Raw genomic sequence first — 15,899 nt, 5'->3', positions numbered from 1 at the left:
GTTGTTGCAGAACAAAAAGAAGCTCACTCTGTCATTTGTTCGGCAACTCTCGCAGTATCCATCCCATAGCGATTCATCGCTAGCGACCGGCAGCTCTGAAGGCAGCCTCCAGACCACCCTGGAAGAAGGCCTGAGCTTCAGCGTCTCGCCACCGCAAAACGCAGAGTCGCCGGCAACACCTTCGCCGCACCAGTGCCCGCTCCGTCAAGACGCCGCCGGCCTGAGACTGAGGCCCAGCCCGTCGTCGGCGCTCACCCTCCAGGCCACCGTGGGCCAACAGCGGAGCCAAAGCAGCGGGCGAGGTAGCACCAGCCCGGGATTCACGCGGGACGACTCCATCGACCCTTCGGACGAGGACCTGGGCATCGTTATCGGGTCCTCGGTGGGCGGTTGCGGCTCCAGTCAAGCGGGAAACAGCGAACACTTGTCGGAGACTCTGAGCAGTTTGTCGCTGACCTCGCTGCTGTCGCCCGCTTCCGTGGCCTATCCCGGAGCGGCGGTGAAAAAGTGCAATAGCACCGGAAGCCTGGACCGAGGGGGCGGGATGCTTCTGTCGTCCCGAGGGAGAGAGACCCGCAGGGAGATTCTAGGCCTGGAGCTCATGGACTCTCAGGGTTTCTTGGCCAACCCTTGGTCGGGGGCGAGGAGAGGAGACGGAGAGCAAATGGGAGAGGCGTCGCCAGGGTTCCGCGGGAAAAGCTCAAGCCAAACAACAGTAGGGCCCTTTCGCAAAAACAGATGAAACCGACTGCAAACTTGTTCTTCTTCCTTCGTTGTCCCTTGCACTCTTTCTCTCTCTGTTCCCACCCATGAAAGAGAGGCTTGCTTGTATTTCCAAGCCTCGTCGCCCCCCCCCCCCCCTCTCCAAACATTTGTGATCAACCCAAGACCTATTTTGTGCAAGTGTGCAACCGAGCACTCGTAGCCTGCAAAGTTGGGGCCCAAGGGCTAAAAAAGGAGGCGGGAGTTGCAGGTAGCTTGTTATACCAGCCAGATAGATGTTCAGGGAGGGCCTCGGCCGGGTCACGGAATACGTCCACTTTAGGGACGGGAACGTTGGGTCATTTTTTTCAGCAGGGCAGGGCAGGGGAGGGGAGGGGAGGGGAGGAAGCGGATCTGCTATCCATCTGTTCCGGCAGACGGAAACAACGGGTGACGCTCGCCTCTCTGCTGACATCACAGGAAAGTGCGAGGTGGAGGAGAGTTCACGCTCGGCCGAGAGCGCTGCCTCAGGTAACCGAGAGATCGAATGAAATAGCGGCAAAAAGAGGATGGCGGACGTGACGTGACGTGACGTGAAGCTTTTAGCCGGTGGGATTTAAAGCACACTCCTTTTTGACAGTACTTCCTCTCACGGCGACTTTGAGATGCAATGACCAAAGGTTGCAAAGAACCTTGACTTGCATGACTGAAATGCATTTAATGGAAATTTGTACGTATATACAAATGTGTGTCCAGATGTCAGTGTTGGGTGATGACCATGTGTTTTTTTTATTCGCACTATTTTTGTAGAGAAAGAGAATTTAGGCACATGCAAATTGCGGGCTCCCGTTCGGAAGTCCATTCCGATGCGTCACGTCAAGTTTGTCCGCCAGTGGCTTCCGGTTTTCTAACATTTTTTTAAAAGTGTGCAAAAAAAATTAAAAATTGCTTGAAATCGTTCCTTCCGTCATTTCTCTTAAGTGGTCCTTTTTAGTTGCGTGTGATGAGTCCTTAGCAGATGGGAGCAGCCATATTGACTCAAGCAGAACGCCCGTGGACATCTTGTTTTGCAATTCTGACGCTTTTGCAGATTAACGAAAATCTCCTTTGCTACCCATCTGCTGTTGTAGCAATGCAGCGTAACACTGAGCACAAGCGTCTTTTCGTGCAAAATGACTTTTTGGGCCGGGGCGGGCCGGGCCGTCACATGCGCAATCACTCCAAGCCTAAAATGAGATGCTGACATTTTTGGGGGTTTTGTTTTTTAATGGAAAACATTGAGGTGGTGCAAGCCCCCCCCACCCCTCCTTGCAAGAAGCCCTCATGTATGTGCGTGGCGGCGTGCATGTGTTTGTTACATGACTCCAGGTGAGATGAGCTTCTGTTTGTAAACGACGACGATGCCCATGCCTGAGAGTTAAACGCCGAACAACCAAGGGCTGTTTTAGCTTGGAAGGTTTATCCTCCTGTCTTTTCTGAGACCAATGTCAACGAATATGGCAAGAAAGGTTCAAGCCTGACCACACAGCAATAAATGTTCTATGTGTATGCCCTGAGATGTTTAATGTCATTTTTAATGGGCGTCTTACAATGGCTGATTGTGCTTTTGCTACTTTCAATTCATTTTGGAAATACATTATGAAGCACTCTGGATTCCCCCCCCCCCCCCCCCCCCCTCTCTATATTGCTTAGGTGCGATTAAGAATTGCTCGCCTTAAATTCATATTTGCCATCATTTTCAGACATTCCGCTGCGAGCACGCACGCACGCACGCACATCCATGCAGTAATCCATCAGGACAAAGCGCCTCGGGGGTTGTCTCCAAGCATTGACGCTGTGGCGCTCTCTGCTGAGAAAAAGCCACGTGTGGATGTGGCACAACAAAAGGATTCACGCCGTGTCACCACGGTGATCTGCTCGCATAAGGTCGCCCAATGTAAATCTACAAGGTTAAGTAGTGACGTTCGATAGCGGCCATTTTTAAGGCCAATGATTTCCACAAGGCCCGCCCGCGCTCGTTTACTATGTACCGCAACTAAAGGGTGGCTAATAATGTTGTGATCAAAATGTCACCTTTGAAAGGTCTCACGGGTGCTTTTTGTGACAGGCATCCATCCATCCTTCCATCCATCCATCCATCTATCCATCCATCCGCACTGGGCTGCAGCAATCTTCCATTTTCTCAAGCGTGTATTCCCAGTGTGAATTTGCAAGGCTTGTCAGAGGATCAGCGCTAATGGCCGAAGCTTATCACGTCACAAGTGAGCCTCGCCGTCGTTGACTTGTTCCTCTGCTCCTTCTTTACCTTTTGCTGGAGGGAGGGGGAAATTGTGACTTACCTTGTCCTCAGGAACACTGACTGCATGCTGCTGACACTGCTGCTTTCTGTGCTTTCATCGTGATGGATTGCTGACAGCTTCCCTCAACACCTGGCCTACAGGTTTGGGAGATAATGGCTTTGCAAAAAAAAAAAAGAAGCGAGCATGTTGCAGAAATGGCTTCTGCTGCAAAAGATTTATTCAGTATGAAACTGAGAAGGTTCACTCATTTGATGAGCTGCCTTCGCGAAAAGCCGATTTTAAATCCCAGTTCAAGCGTTCGCATGGCTGCTCGGATTCGGACTGGGGCAATTTATTGTCTGTTACTTTTTACATTTCCTACCTAGCATTTAAACAGGGGTGTGTAGACTTGTTATAGTGACAACATATCAAAGTCGCTGCTTCTGATCATTTGGAAGAGAGTACTTGGCTGCCCTTTGAATTGCTCTCAACGTGAGAACAAATGATTGTTTTCCAAACTAAAATGAATGAGATAAGTTCACATCGGTTCTTTCCGCCGCACAAAAGAACAAATACTAAATCATGTCTTACAAAGCAAAAAGTCACATTTTCCAAATGCTGCGCTTGCAATAAACTTTGCTCCACTGTGAAAGAATAAGGCCCAAAAAGAAAGAATTTATTTTCCAAATCAGCCTTCACGCAATTAACGTGGGATTGGAATGGACTTCTGCAATTTGCTTTGTAATGCTTTATTTAGGTGAGCTGGCAGAAGCAAACATCAACGTGATTGACACTTGTCAGAGGAGCCAAGGGAATTTAATGGTTCATGTTGCATCGTCTGATGGAAGGGGGTGTTAAGTTTTGGCTGCGGCCTCTCATGCACAAGATGCAAGAGCATTGAGAGTCAAAATAAGAAACAAATCATGTCCCTCAACTAAAAAAAAATAAAATATATCACATTATGCACGAGACAAGGTTGTGGCGAAGGGCAAAACGTCAAGATGCTCTCACATGATTGCATCACATTACAAATACTAAAGCAAGGCTACTAACAGAAATGAAAGATGACTCTCGTTCGCGTCTCGGTCCGTCCGTCCGTCCATGTCTTTGATTTTTGTTTTGCAAAATTGAAATACAGCTTGATTTTCTCGTTTGATGTACGGAACATATGAGGAAAATTCGATCCGTTTGATTTTCAATTCCAAGTAGCATGAGACACAAATGGATTCATCCTGCTCGTCTATTTGTTGGTGGTTCTTGCAGGTTGACACCAGCATTTCACCAACTGACCAGGAGATGGCGACAGCGTGGCACCTGAAGACGATCTCGGCACACCATCAAATGTTTTTGTTGCTCGCTTGCTGTTTTTACAATTGTTACTGATGCACTGAGAAGCTTAACCCTTTTTCTGAATAATGACCATATTAAGGCTTTTATTTAAAAAAAAAAAAAAATCACCAAGAATAATCAGGCGTTTATTTGAAATTGAAAAAAAAAGTCTGGTTTTAAAAGCCATGGCCCCTCATCTGCAGGTTCATGTGAGGTACTCTGATTCCCGAGAGCTTTTGTTTCCCCTCTCAAATTTATCAGCGCAATTAGGCGCTCTGCTGAGCGTGGATTGTCGGCCCATACTGGGCCAGCAGCACTGCTCCATTGGAGATGTGATTACAACAAAACAAGTACAGCAACGCAGACAAATTATACGACAAGATACTACTTGAGTATCAAAACATTCCTTCCCAACAGTCTATACAACAGTATAGTTTGAAAAGGATTCATGAAGGCAAATTACAGTTCAATATGTTTACATGTGGGGTTTTTTTTTTTTTTTTTCCCCCAGTGATATAATTGAGTTTGTGAGCTCGCTGCCGGACCAAAGAGTGTGACAGACTGCGAGCGAGGTAAATGCGATTAAGATGGGTCGGCCACAATCTTTAGCGCACATCTGGAGGTCCTGTCGGGATGACAGATGGAATGGGATCACTCTCTCCACGGAGTCAAGGATCCTACCCTTGTCCTTGAGGGTGGCGGCAGCCGGATGCTGATAAAGGTGGAGAAGATGGAGGAGCATGTAGATTAGGCACAGAAATGAAAACTTCTCTCTGGGCAGGTGGAGCCGCTAACTATTAACCCTTGACCTCTTGACTTTCATGTTTGAGTGGACTCCTCCACATCAAAAGGTTCATCGATATTACCGGAGGCCGTCGACCAGCCGATGCCATCTGGAAGATGTTTGTTTTTTGTTGCAAATCCAATTAGCTGCTCGTATATTGATGAGAGGACGTGTAGTCGCTGTCATGAATGCTTGCTTGGTTATGGCTGCCGTCCCTCCCTCCGCCCTGCCGCCAATGCCGCCAATGCCGCCAATGCCGCCAAGTCTTCTTCTATTCAAGCCCCGGTTGCGCTTTGAAGCCCGACACGAGGCTTTTATCTTGTTATCTTGTTATTTCATTGTATTCCCGTGTGCAATGCCCGGCAGGCAGCGTCCCGGAAGGGGTGCAACAAATACCATCCATAACACTGCCGACAATAACAGCGCAGCGGTGGGAGGGACCGAAGCAGGGGCTCTGCTTTTTCTTTCAACTACAATGGAAAGGAATTACCAATTGACCATACGCTATCATGACAAGGCTAATTAATCAGATCCATTATTCATAAGGCAGAAAACACGTGCCATGAAAGGGAAAAGGGACACAAAAGCGCATTATCAGCACTTTCTCTGAGAGAAAAGCAGATGGAGAATGCTGGAGGGTGCCTGGCGCTTGTGCGGAAAATGACTACGATACAAAATATGACTCCTATTCCATCAAACTGTAGTCAAGGCATGCAATTAGCTCACACATCATTATAGGTCACATTGAATCAAAACAGACTGACAAGTCATTCAATAAAGCATGATGGGCTTTAACATGAGATACCGCTTATCCTTATTAAGATTGGATGTATTGATCTGATGGCAATCAGCGGAGAATGCACAGGTCAATAATGATGCCAAGAGAAAGAGAATCGCCTCTGACAGACCAAGATTTGATCTATAAGCAACAAGGCCCCAAAATGTAATGAAAAGCCTGGCTGTGATCGATCACTAAATAGGACAGCTAATGATGCGGGAGCTAAAACATTGGCGAAAAACGCCATCGAGAGCATTTAGTCTCGGCGCTCTGCACGGCAGGCATCCCAGCATCTTGTGTGAAGTAATTAAATGCAATATGAGTGCTGCAGCTGTGCAATAGAAGGAAGTAGGAGCACGGCGCCTTTAGGGCAAATTCCAGTCCTTCATCAAAATATGACTGACAAGCTGAGAGGAGCTGTGCTTGCGCTCGCTCCGTCATTAATCAGCACGGTGACAGCACAATTGATGAATTGCCTCGGTAACATCTGCGTGATGCTTTGCCTCTTGGCCTTCAACGAAGATTGAGTGAAAGTACACAGACCATTATCCATTCTGACTAGTTCCCTTGGGCAACGTTGGTGCCATGTCTTTAAGTGAGCGCTTTCAAATGGAAGGTACAAGCTCTTGTTCACTTGAGCATATACTGCCCCCTGCTGTTTAGGGTTGGTTGAAAAGAAGGACTCTTTTCGGTGAACTTATTCAGTTCATATCCAACCACCCAACCAACCAACATGCAGAAACGCAACTTATCCCACCTCACCTAGCCGTAAAACAAAACAAAGAAAAAAATGACCAACGAGTCAGTACTTCTCTTTGAGAAAAGCAGTCGTTTTTATATGTGTATACATATATACGCCTAAATATTGTTATCAACGATATCTACTGCAATTCCACATTAGATTGCTGATTTGAAATTTACCTGTATTTTAATAAACTTTTATATTAAAACTTGTCTGTTGTTTGAGTGTGTTATTCCATGTTTTGATTTTTGCGCATGAAAACATAGAAATCTGACATTTGGTTAACTGCTTTATACGACAATATAAGTGTTTTACGTGAGGTGTAAAATCTACCCCAAAATAAAGAGCAAGTAGTTTACAATGAAGAAACTTCTCGTTGACGTCACAGACCAACCAGCCAATCGGAAAGTGGGGGTGAGGGCGGGTGTGGCACTTTTCACTTTCACTTAAGCTTTGGCCATGATTTTTCCCTAATGAAGTGGCCTGTTATTAGATACACCTGAAAATGGCGGCGTACCTAATGGAGTGTTCGTGTGACGTCACAGATCAACCAGCCAATCAGGAAGTGGGGGTGAGGGGGGGTGTGACACTTTTCACTTTCACTCAAACTTTTTCCCTAACGAAGTGATTAGGTACACCTGTGTCAGTATGACGTCACAGCTCAACCAGCCAATCAGAAAGTGGGGGGTTGTTTGGGTGTGGCACTTTTCACTTTCATTTAAATTTTGACCATGATTTTTCCCTAATGAAGTGGCCTGTGATTAGGTACACCTGAAAATGGCGGTGTACCTAATAGAGTGTCCGAGTGACGTCACATATTAACCAGCCAATCAGAAAGTGGGGGGTTGTTTGGGTGTGGCACTTTTCACTTTCATTTAAATTTTGACCATGATTTTTCCCTAATGAAGTGGCCTGTGATTAGGTACACCTGAAAATGGCGGTGTACCTAATAGAGTGTCCGAGTGACGTCACAGATTAACCAGCCAATCAGAAAGTGGGGGGTTGTTTGGGTGTGGCACTTTTCACTTTCACTTAAACTTTTTTCCTAATGAAGTGATTAGGTACACCTGTGTCCGTGTGACGTCACAGCTCAACCAGCCAATCAGAAAGTGGGGGGTTGTTTGGGTGTGGCACTTTTCACTTTCATTTAAATTTTGACCATGATTTTTCCCTAATGAAGTGGCCTGTGATAAGGTACACCTGAAAATGGCGGTGTACCTAATAGAGTGTCCGAGTGACGTCACAGATTAACCAGCCAATCAGAAAGTGGGGGGTTGTTTGGGTGTGGCACTTTTCACTTTCACTTAAACTTTTTCCCTAATGAAGTGATTAGGTACACCTGTGTCCGTGTGACGTCACAGCTCAACCAGCCAATCAGAAAGTGGGGGGTTGTTTGGGTGTGGCACTTTTCACTTTCATTTAAATTTTGACCATGATTTTTCCCTAATGAAGTGGCCTGTGATTAGGTACACCTGAAAATGGCGGTGTACCTAATAGAGTGTCCGAGTGACGTCACAGATTAACCAGCCAATCAGAAAGTGGGGGGTTGTTTGGGTGTGGCACTTTTCACTTTCATTTAAATTTTGACCATGATTTTTCCCTAATGAAGTGGCCTGTGATTAGGTACACCTGAAAATGGCGGCGTACCTAATGGAGTGTCCGTGTGACGTCACAGATCCAACAGCCAATCAGAAAGTGGGGGGTTGTTTGGGTGTGGCACTTTTCACTTTCACTTCAACTTTTTCCCTAATGAAGTGATTAGGTACACCTGTGTCAGTATGACGTCACAGCTCAACCAGCCAATCAGAAAGTGGGGGGTTGTTTGGGTGTGGCACTTTTCACTTTCATTTAAATTTTGACCATGATTTTTCCCTAATGAAGTGGCCTGTGATTAGGTACACCTGAAAATGGCGGCGTACCTAATGGAGTGTCCGTGTGACGTCACAGATCCAACAGCCAATCAGAAAGTGGGGGGTTGTTTGGGTGTGGCACTTTTCACTTTCATTTCAACTTTTTCCCTAATGAAGTGATTAGGTACACCTGTGTCAGTATGACGTCACAGCTCAACCAGCCAATCAGAAAGTGGGGGGTTGTTTGGGTGTGGCACTTTTCACTTTCATTTAAATTTTGACCATGATTTTTCCCTAATGAAGTGGCCTGTGATTAGGTACACCTGAAAATGGCGGCGTACCTAATGGAGTGTCCAAATGACGTCACAGATCTAACAGCCAATCAGAAAGTGGGGGGTTGTTTGGGTGTGGCACTTTTCACTTTCACTTCAACTTTTTCCCTAATGAAGTGATTAGGTACACCTGTGTCAGTATGACGTCACAGCTCAACCAGCCAATCAGAAAGTGGGGGGTTGTTTGGGTGTGGCACTTTTCACTTTCCATGAAGTTTTGACCATGATTTTTCCCTAATGAAGTGGCCTGTGATTAGGTACACCTAAAAATGGCGGCGTACCTAATGGAGTGTCCGAATGACGTCACAGATCCAACAGCCAATCAGAAAGTGGGGGTGAGGGCGGGTGTGGCACTTTTCACTTTCACTTCAACTTTTTCCCTAATGAAGTGATTAGCTACACCTGTGTCAGTATGACGTCACAGCTCAACCAGCCAATCAGAAAGTGGGGGGTTGTTTGGGTGTGGCACTTTTCACTTTCATTTAAATTTTGACCATGATTTTTCCCTAATGAAGTGGCCTGTGATTAGGTACACCTGAAAATGGCGGCGTACCTAATGGAGTGTCCGTGTGACGTCACAGATCCAACAGCCAATCAGAAAGTGGGGGGTTGTTTGGGTGTGGCACTTTTCACTTTCACTTCAACTTTTTCCCTAATGAAGTGATTAGGTACACCTGTGTCAGTATGACGTCACAGCTCAACCAGCCAATCAGAAAGTGGGGGGTTGTTTGGGTGTGGCACTTTTCACTTTCATTTAAATTTTGACCATGATTTTTCCCTAATGAAGTGGCCTGTGATTAGGTACACCTGAAAATGGCGGCGTACCTAATGGAGTGTCCAAATGACGTCACAGATCTAACAGCCAATCAGAAAGTAGGGGGTTGTTTGGGTGTGGCACTTTTCACTTTCCATGAAGTTTTGACCATCATTTTTTCCCTGTGATTATGTACACCTGAAAATGGAGTACAGAAGAGGCGGGTACGAATTCCCCACCATGCGACTATTGGAAATTATACGGGCTATTATGCAAGACTCAAAGTCAGTTCTCCAGAACGTAAAGCAAAGAGTCTAGCTCTGTGAACTTTTACATTTTTAATTACACAAAGGCACGTGTGAGACTCGAACTTGGTTCTCCTGAACTCAATGTAAAAGCTTTATCCACAAGACCACATCTGGATCTTCGAAATACGGTCAAATTCCGGGTATCCAAAACAAATATAAACGCCATTAGAAGCCACTAGCAGGCGTCCTTTCTCATACTAACCAGCAGAGGGCGACACACGGTACACTTTCGCTATCCTATGGTCAAATTCAGGGAATCCAAAACGAATATACGCGGTTGTATAATAAATTCCATTTTTGTTTTAGAATAAAAACAATACAATTAAACCTCTCTTTTACTTTTTTTAACTTGTATTTAACGCTATGATGTAAACGTAGGCTTTTTTCTTTGAAATTTGGTCAAATTCCGGGTATCCAAAACAAATATAAACGCCATTTCTCTGACTAGCAGACGTCCTTTCTCATACTAACCAGCAGAGGGCGACACACGGTACACTTTCGCTATCCTATGGTCAAATTCAGGGAATCCAAAACGAATATACGCGGTTGTATAATAAATTCCATTTTTGTTTTAGAATAAAAACAATAAAATTAAACCTCTCTTTTACTTTTATAAACTTGTATTTAACGCTATGATGTAAACGTAGGCTTTTTTCTTTGAAATTTGGTCAAATTCCGAGTATCCAAAACAAATATAAACGCCATTTCTCTGACTAGCAGATGTCCTTTCTCATACTAACCAGCAGAGGGCGACACACGGTACACTTTTGCTATCCTATGGTCAAATTCAGGGAATCCAAAACGAATATACGCGGTTGTATTTCCGTTTCACGCAATATATTCCATTTTTGTTTTAGAATAAAAACAATAAAATTAAATCGCTCTTTTACTTTTTTAAACTTGTATTTAACGCTATGATGTAAACGTAGGCTTTTTTTTTTTTTACAGAACTTTTTTATTTCTTGTGATTGCTTTCCCAACCACCTCAGATACAAATTGTCAATATGGCGTACAGGCCCAGGTTTCGGGCCGCCGCCCGCCAACTTCTTGGGCAGCTTGACGCACGGGAAGGAAGGGCGAGAAGACACAGACGGCGAGGCCGGGATGAGAGGTGCGATCGAGACGAGGAGGTGGAGCGTGCCTGGTACAAACCTTGAAGGGGTGTGCTGTTGGATTAGGACTCCTACACTCGAATCCTCAATTGAATATTAGCAATCGTTTTCTTTGATTCGTTTGCAGCTAGTACTGAGACACAACATGCAACATCTTATTACTGGGTTAATATAGCTAAAAGATATATTGTTTTGATGATTGAATATCTTGCTTAATTAGCTGAGTGGCAAAACGTTCCCTTTTATTTCACTGATGTTTTAAGTTGTGTAGACTTTCTTTAGTCACTGCATAGAACAAAGAGCAAAACATTGTGACTTTTTTTTTTTTTTTTTTAAATAAAACCAAGTCCCTTATAGTTAACTCCTTAATATAGGTCACATAAGGTGACTTTTATGAGGCCCTATAGGAAACTGTATTCATGTATACAAAAGACAACAAGGGTCAAGTTTTTACCTTTTATTTCTCAAGACCACATTTGAACATTTGAAGCTGACCAAACCGAAACATCTTCAGCCTTCCATCAAAATGAACGGATCAAACGGAAACCAGTAAATTGTTTTGTTTTGTTTTTTACAGCAAAATGAGCAAATCTTAAGCTCTACGTGGAAAGGGGGGGGGGGGGGGGAAGCAACATTTTACATTATTCAAAAATTTAAGAAAAATCATCAGAAAGAAGTAGGACGTCACCTGACACACCAAAATAAACTACAAGTATTGTTTTCTTTCTAAGAGGTATTAATAAATGCAAAGGAAAAAGGGGAGATTGTTTTATAAAAAAAAAAAAAAAAAAAAAAAAAAGAAGGAAAGGGTGAACTCTGCCTACCACTTTTGGTATTTCGGGTGAGGTCCGACCGATGTCGAGGCCCCTCCAAATACATATTTGATTAACCACAACGACTCATCCAACTATGAGATAGATCACCAGAGACAAGAAAACCAACGGAGTCCTATTTTCCTCCCTCTTTAAACATGTATGTTGTTGATTTGATATAAGCAAGCCACTACGCATATGTGGATCACCTTGTTTATAAGCTGCGCCGTGCCAGGATCAAAGTGAGGCTGGGGTGACCTCCTCTCCTCTTCTTCCTCCAATGGATATCTCCTGTTGGACAAACACGGTCATAAAATGGAATGTTAGTAAAAGAGACCAGCGACGGCTTTTCTAGAAAACAACTGGATCGGCAATAACAGAGAGAACACGGCACACATTTGTTTACAACGTTCCTCTGACACGCCTTGTCATCATGGTTTGCCTGAAAATGCTCACCGACCGTCTACAAAAGTTGGACGCCGCTTTGAAATGACATCATATGAGATTTTTGTAGTTATGAAAGTGAACAGATGTGACAAAACACACGAGTCCGCCACGTCTCTCTCCAAAAACGGGATGATGAAAGCTAAACGACATACAGATTGACAATCTTGGCAACGGCATTGACAAAAGGATGTGGGTAGAGAAAGGAGTACCTGGGGTGAGTACCTGCACACTTTGACAGTCAGAGAGTATCCTTCATTTTTAATTTGCCCTTTTCACATGTGGTCTGGCTCACAACACCAACGCTGTGAGGTGTGGAAGTCAGCTGCAAATTATGCCATAAACCCTAGCCTCCAGTTAGTAAGTCCGGGAAAGGCTCCTAGATCTACCCCAACAACCACCACCATCACCCCACCCCACCCCGCAAAACACACACTCACTGCAAAGCATTGTCAGGCACATGAAGGAATTGCATTGTGTGTTTATATTTATATATATAAAAAAAAAAAAATTAATCAGCCCACCTAAGGGTACATATAAACACACTTTTGACGTAATACTGCCAAATTGGTGGAAATAATGTCTTTTTTTTTTTTTTAAATCCAGCTACTTTTGACATCTCAAAGGATCAAAAAGCAATAGAAAACGAGGGGAGGGGTACCTCTGGGCATGTTTGCTCAGGGCTACACTGGCCTTTCCCTCTTGGCTTGCTTTGTGTGAATGCTTTCTACCTTCTTCTCATTCATCGGGCCTAGTTCTTCGTCTTCAGTGCATACTTATGATGCAAAAACAGGATATGGTACATCAGACAAACATTTGCAGGGTTTAAGTGAATGCAAAGAAGGAGGCAGCGTGGGAGGGAGGGAGGGAGGGAGGGAGGGAGGCAGGGAGGGAGCGAAGGAGAGTGTGTGAAGGGTTTGGGGAGTCAGGGGGGCGAGGAGAAGGACACACTTACCTGAGTCTGATCTGAGGTCCTATCAGATCAGTTTTAATTGGACTGAGTGTCACCTTCAGAAAGGAGGAGCTCTTGCTGGCCGTTAAGGAGAGGCGGGGAAGCCGAGGCGGGAGCCTCCGCCCCCGCCTCCATCGGCTCCGCATCGGTCGAAGCCTTGACGGCGGCTGCTTCGCCGTTAGAGTTCTTGTCTTTCTTGGAGTTGCTGCTCTTCTCCTCCGACGTCTTACGTTCTGGAAAAAGAAAAGCATCATCGTCATTGGTCTTGGGGGAAAAAGAAAGACTAAAAGAGTCCCGTGCGTCACACGCCATCACCTCTTTCTTTCGATGAGCGCTCTTTGTCCCTCTCCTTATCTCTCTCCCTGTCCCTCTCCTTATCTCTCTCCCTGTCTCGGTCCCTGCTGCGGCTGCGCTGGCGATGAGATCGGCGCTCCGAGCTTCGCGACCTCTTCCGGTCGCGGCTGCGGGAGCGTCGCTTCCGCTCAGGGTGGTCACGGCTGCGTCTCCTGTCCCTCTCTCTTTCTCTCTCCCTCTCTCGGTCTCGGCTTCTGCGGAATAAGCAAATGTCAGTTTTACAGACATAGATCTGAAGTCTATGACGACTCTGGAGTGGACAGAAGAACAATTTGGGTTACCTGCTGCGTCTGCGCTCACGATGATCCCTGTCTTTGTCTCTGCTCCTGGACCTCCGCCGATCCCGGGAGCGGCTTCTTTTCCTGTCTGACGCTCGGCTGGAGTGGCGGCTGTTGGATTGGCTTCGCCGTGCCCGCCGGTCTCGATCCCGGTCCCTGTCACGTTCTCTGTCCCTGTCACGCTCCTTCTCGCGTTCGCGCTCCTTCTCCTTTTCTTTCTCGCGTTCTTTCTCCTTTTCCTCCTCTTCTTTGCGCTTCTTTTCTCGTTCCTCCTTCTCACGCTCTTCTCGGTCTTTCTTAACGGCCGGGTTTTCCCCCTGAGGGTCCTCTGAGCGACGTCGTATTTTCTCCTGGTGGAAATCAAGCAGAGTTGGTGATAAACATTAACTATGTGCAGGAGGCAAAAATTGGTCCTGATGTTACTTCCCATAATCTGCCAAATTACCTTGAGCTCCTCAACAGTGGATTTGATCTTGGCGTAGCCCATATGCTGCTTTCCCATCAAGTGGTCATCCACCCGAGACTGAGCGTCGCCCACAATCAGGAAGGCTCCGCACACCTCGCACACTTCCATCTGTTTCTCCTGAGCTGCAAAGCTCTCGATTGTCTGAATGGAAAGACAGCGTATTTTGTTGAACAAAATCGAACATTGCCCCTTCGATTACGATAAGAGACAGCAGACGTCGGGCGACGAGGCTCAGGTGACTCACCGACGGATTGGCGCTGAGCAGTTCCCTCTCCTCCTTGAGCTGTTCAACCAGCTTCATCATTCCTTGAGCCTCCTCCACACGGCCCTCCGAGCCCAGCTCCTCAATCTACGCGAAACAAAGTACAATGTTAGATCGGCCGCGCAAGTGAAAAAGAACAGCATCATTTTCAACAAACCTGTACGACTAAATCTTCAATCTTCTCTGTCAGAACCTGAGCCTTCTCGTCATTCTTTCCTACTGGAGCAGGAGGTTGCTGTGAAAAATCAACTGTACATTAGCAGCGAACTCTAATTTGCACATGTCCAGCTATTATAACAGAAAAACACAAAACAAACCCCTGCATTCTGCTGAGCTTGGGAAAGGGCAAGTCGAGCGTGCCCTCGACGAATTCGCCGTTCCACTTCGGCCAGGAGCGACTGGAGATAGCGCAGAAAATCCCGCTCATATCCCTCCTTCATGTAACGTGAGCTCTTTTCGTATCTGAACAACACACACCAAAATAAACAATACAATATTAATAACTGCTAGGTGAAGGAGAAGACATTGCACAACATTCGAAAACACACATTGCTTACACTTTGCGAAGGTTTTCATCGTGGATTTTCTCACAAGGGCCTTCAAAAAGAAAATGGAAATTGCTCATCAGTAACAGTTCAATTGTCATTGTTGTGATTGTACACATCAATTAGAGCTTGACTTACCCAAGTCTGAGCGTGTGTTGGTAAATAATTCCGCTGGACAGAAGCCACACAGATAATACCGACATACCTAGAAACACACGTGAGAGATCATTCCTAGGTCAACAAATTTAAGCCCGAGTTATCGATTCCGACATGTGTGATCAGTTTAAGTGAAACATCTTTTCTGGTTAAGGGTTCCAATCTATTCGCAATGCATGCAAACCATACCTTATTGTGAGCTCCACCATTAGCAGGCTAACAATGGTTCGTTCAACGTGTGTGCTTTCATTTATGGCACTGTGGGCCGCCGATATTCAATCGAGTTTATATTTGCGACTGTTTGATTCAATAATGGCACGAATAACCGTTAACAAATATTCAAAGACCTCAACAACGGGATTGTGCTCCGCAAACAAACGTTCAGTTACGTTAGCGACATGCACACGAGGCTAAAATTAGCCAAAAATGCTATCTTACGCTCTCGTCGTCCCATTTGACGTTGCATCTCTTCTCGTCAGGGGCCAGATTTCTGTCTCGGCCCATCAACTCGTCGAGCAACTGAGCTGCGGAAAGCATTTTGCTCAGCTTGGAAGTACTGGCGTTAAACGCAACAATGTTTAGCGGAGCTGCAGTTCACACCATCCCAAAGCGCTCAAAGTACATCAAATCAAAATGGCAGGCGGTGACGTCACCGCTGAA

The 15,899-nt window shown here is 45.6% G+C and overlaps 2 protein-coding genes across 5 annotated transcripts in view; one reads left to right on the top strand and one right to left on the bottom strand.

Moving 5' to 3' along the window:
* Window positions 1-2,150, top strand: part of LOC147043784 (voltage-dependent T-type calcium channel subunit alpha-1I-like) — a 57,002-nt gene extending 54,852 nt beyond the window's left edge. For all 4 annotated transcript variants that reach the window (XM_085933450.1, XM_085933449.1, XM_085933448.1 and 1 more), the window contains one exon: window positions 56-2,150. In XM_085933450.1, the coding sequence (XP_085789576.1) occupies window positions 56-742 (687 nt within the window). In that variant the 3' untranslated portion in view covers window positions 743-2,150. The remainder of the gene's footprint in view (window positions 1-55) is intronic.
* A 9,775-nt stretch (window positions 2,151-11,925) lies between these two features.
* Window positions 11,926-15,896, bottom strand: luc7l3 (LUC7-like 3 pre-mRNA splicing factor). Its single transcript, XM_085932985.1, has 11 exons — window positions 15,678-15,896; window positions 15,222-15,288; window positions 15,096-15,135; window positions 14,856-15,000; window positions 14,696-14,773; window positions 14,521-14,625; window positions 14,256-14,417; window positions 13,814-14,160; window positions 13,494-13,726; window positions 13,182-13,411; window positions 11,926-12,073 (listed from the first exon to the last, which is right to left on the bottom strand). Exons 1-10 carry the CDS (start codon window positions 15,774-15,776, stop codon window positions 13,215-13,217), a joined length of 1,473 nt encoding a protein of 490 aa, XP_085789111.1. The 5' UTR covers window positions 15,777-15,896; the 3' UTR covers window positions 11,926-12,073; window positions 13,182-13,214.
* Window positions 15,897-15,899: the final 3 nt, after the last annotated feature.

Source organism: Syngnathus leptorhynchus, chromosome 16 (assembly GCF_054491065.1).
Source record: "Syngnathus leptorhynchus isolate UIUO chromosome 16, UIUO_Slep, whole genome shotgun sequence".
NCBI lineage: Eukaryota > Metazoa > Chordata > Actinopteri > Syngnathiformes > Syngnathidae > Syngnathus > Syngnathus leptorhynchus.
This window is presented reverse-complemented; position numbering and strand designations above follow the sequence as displayed.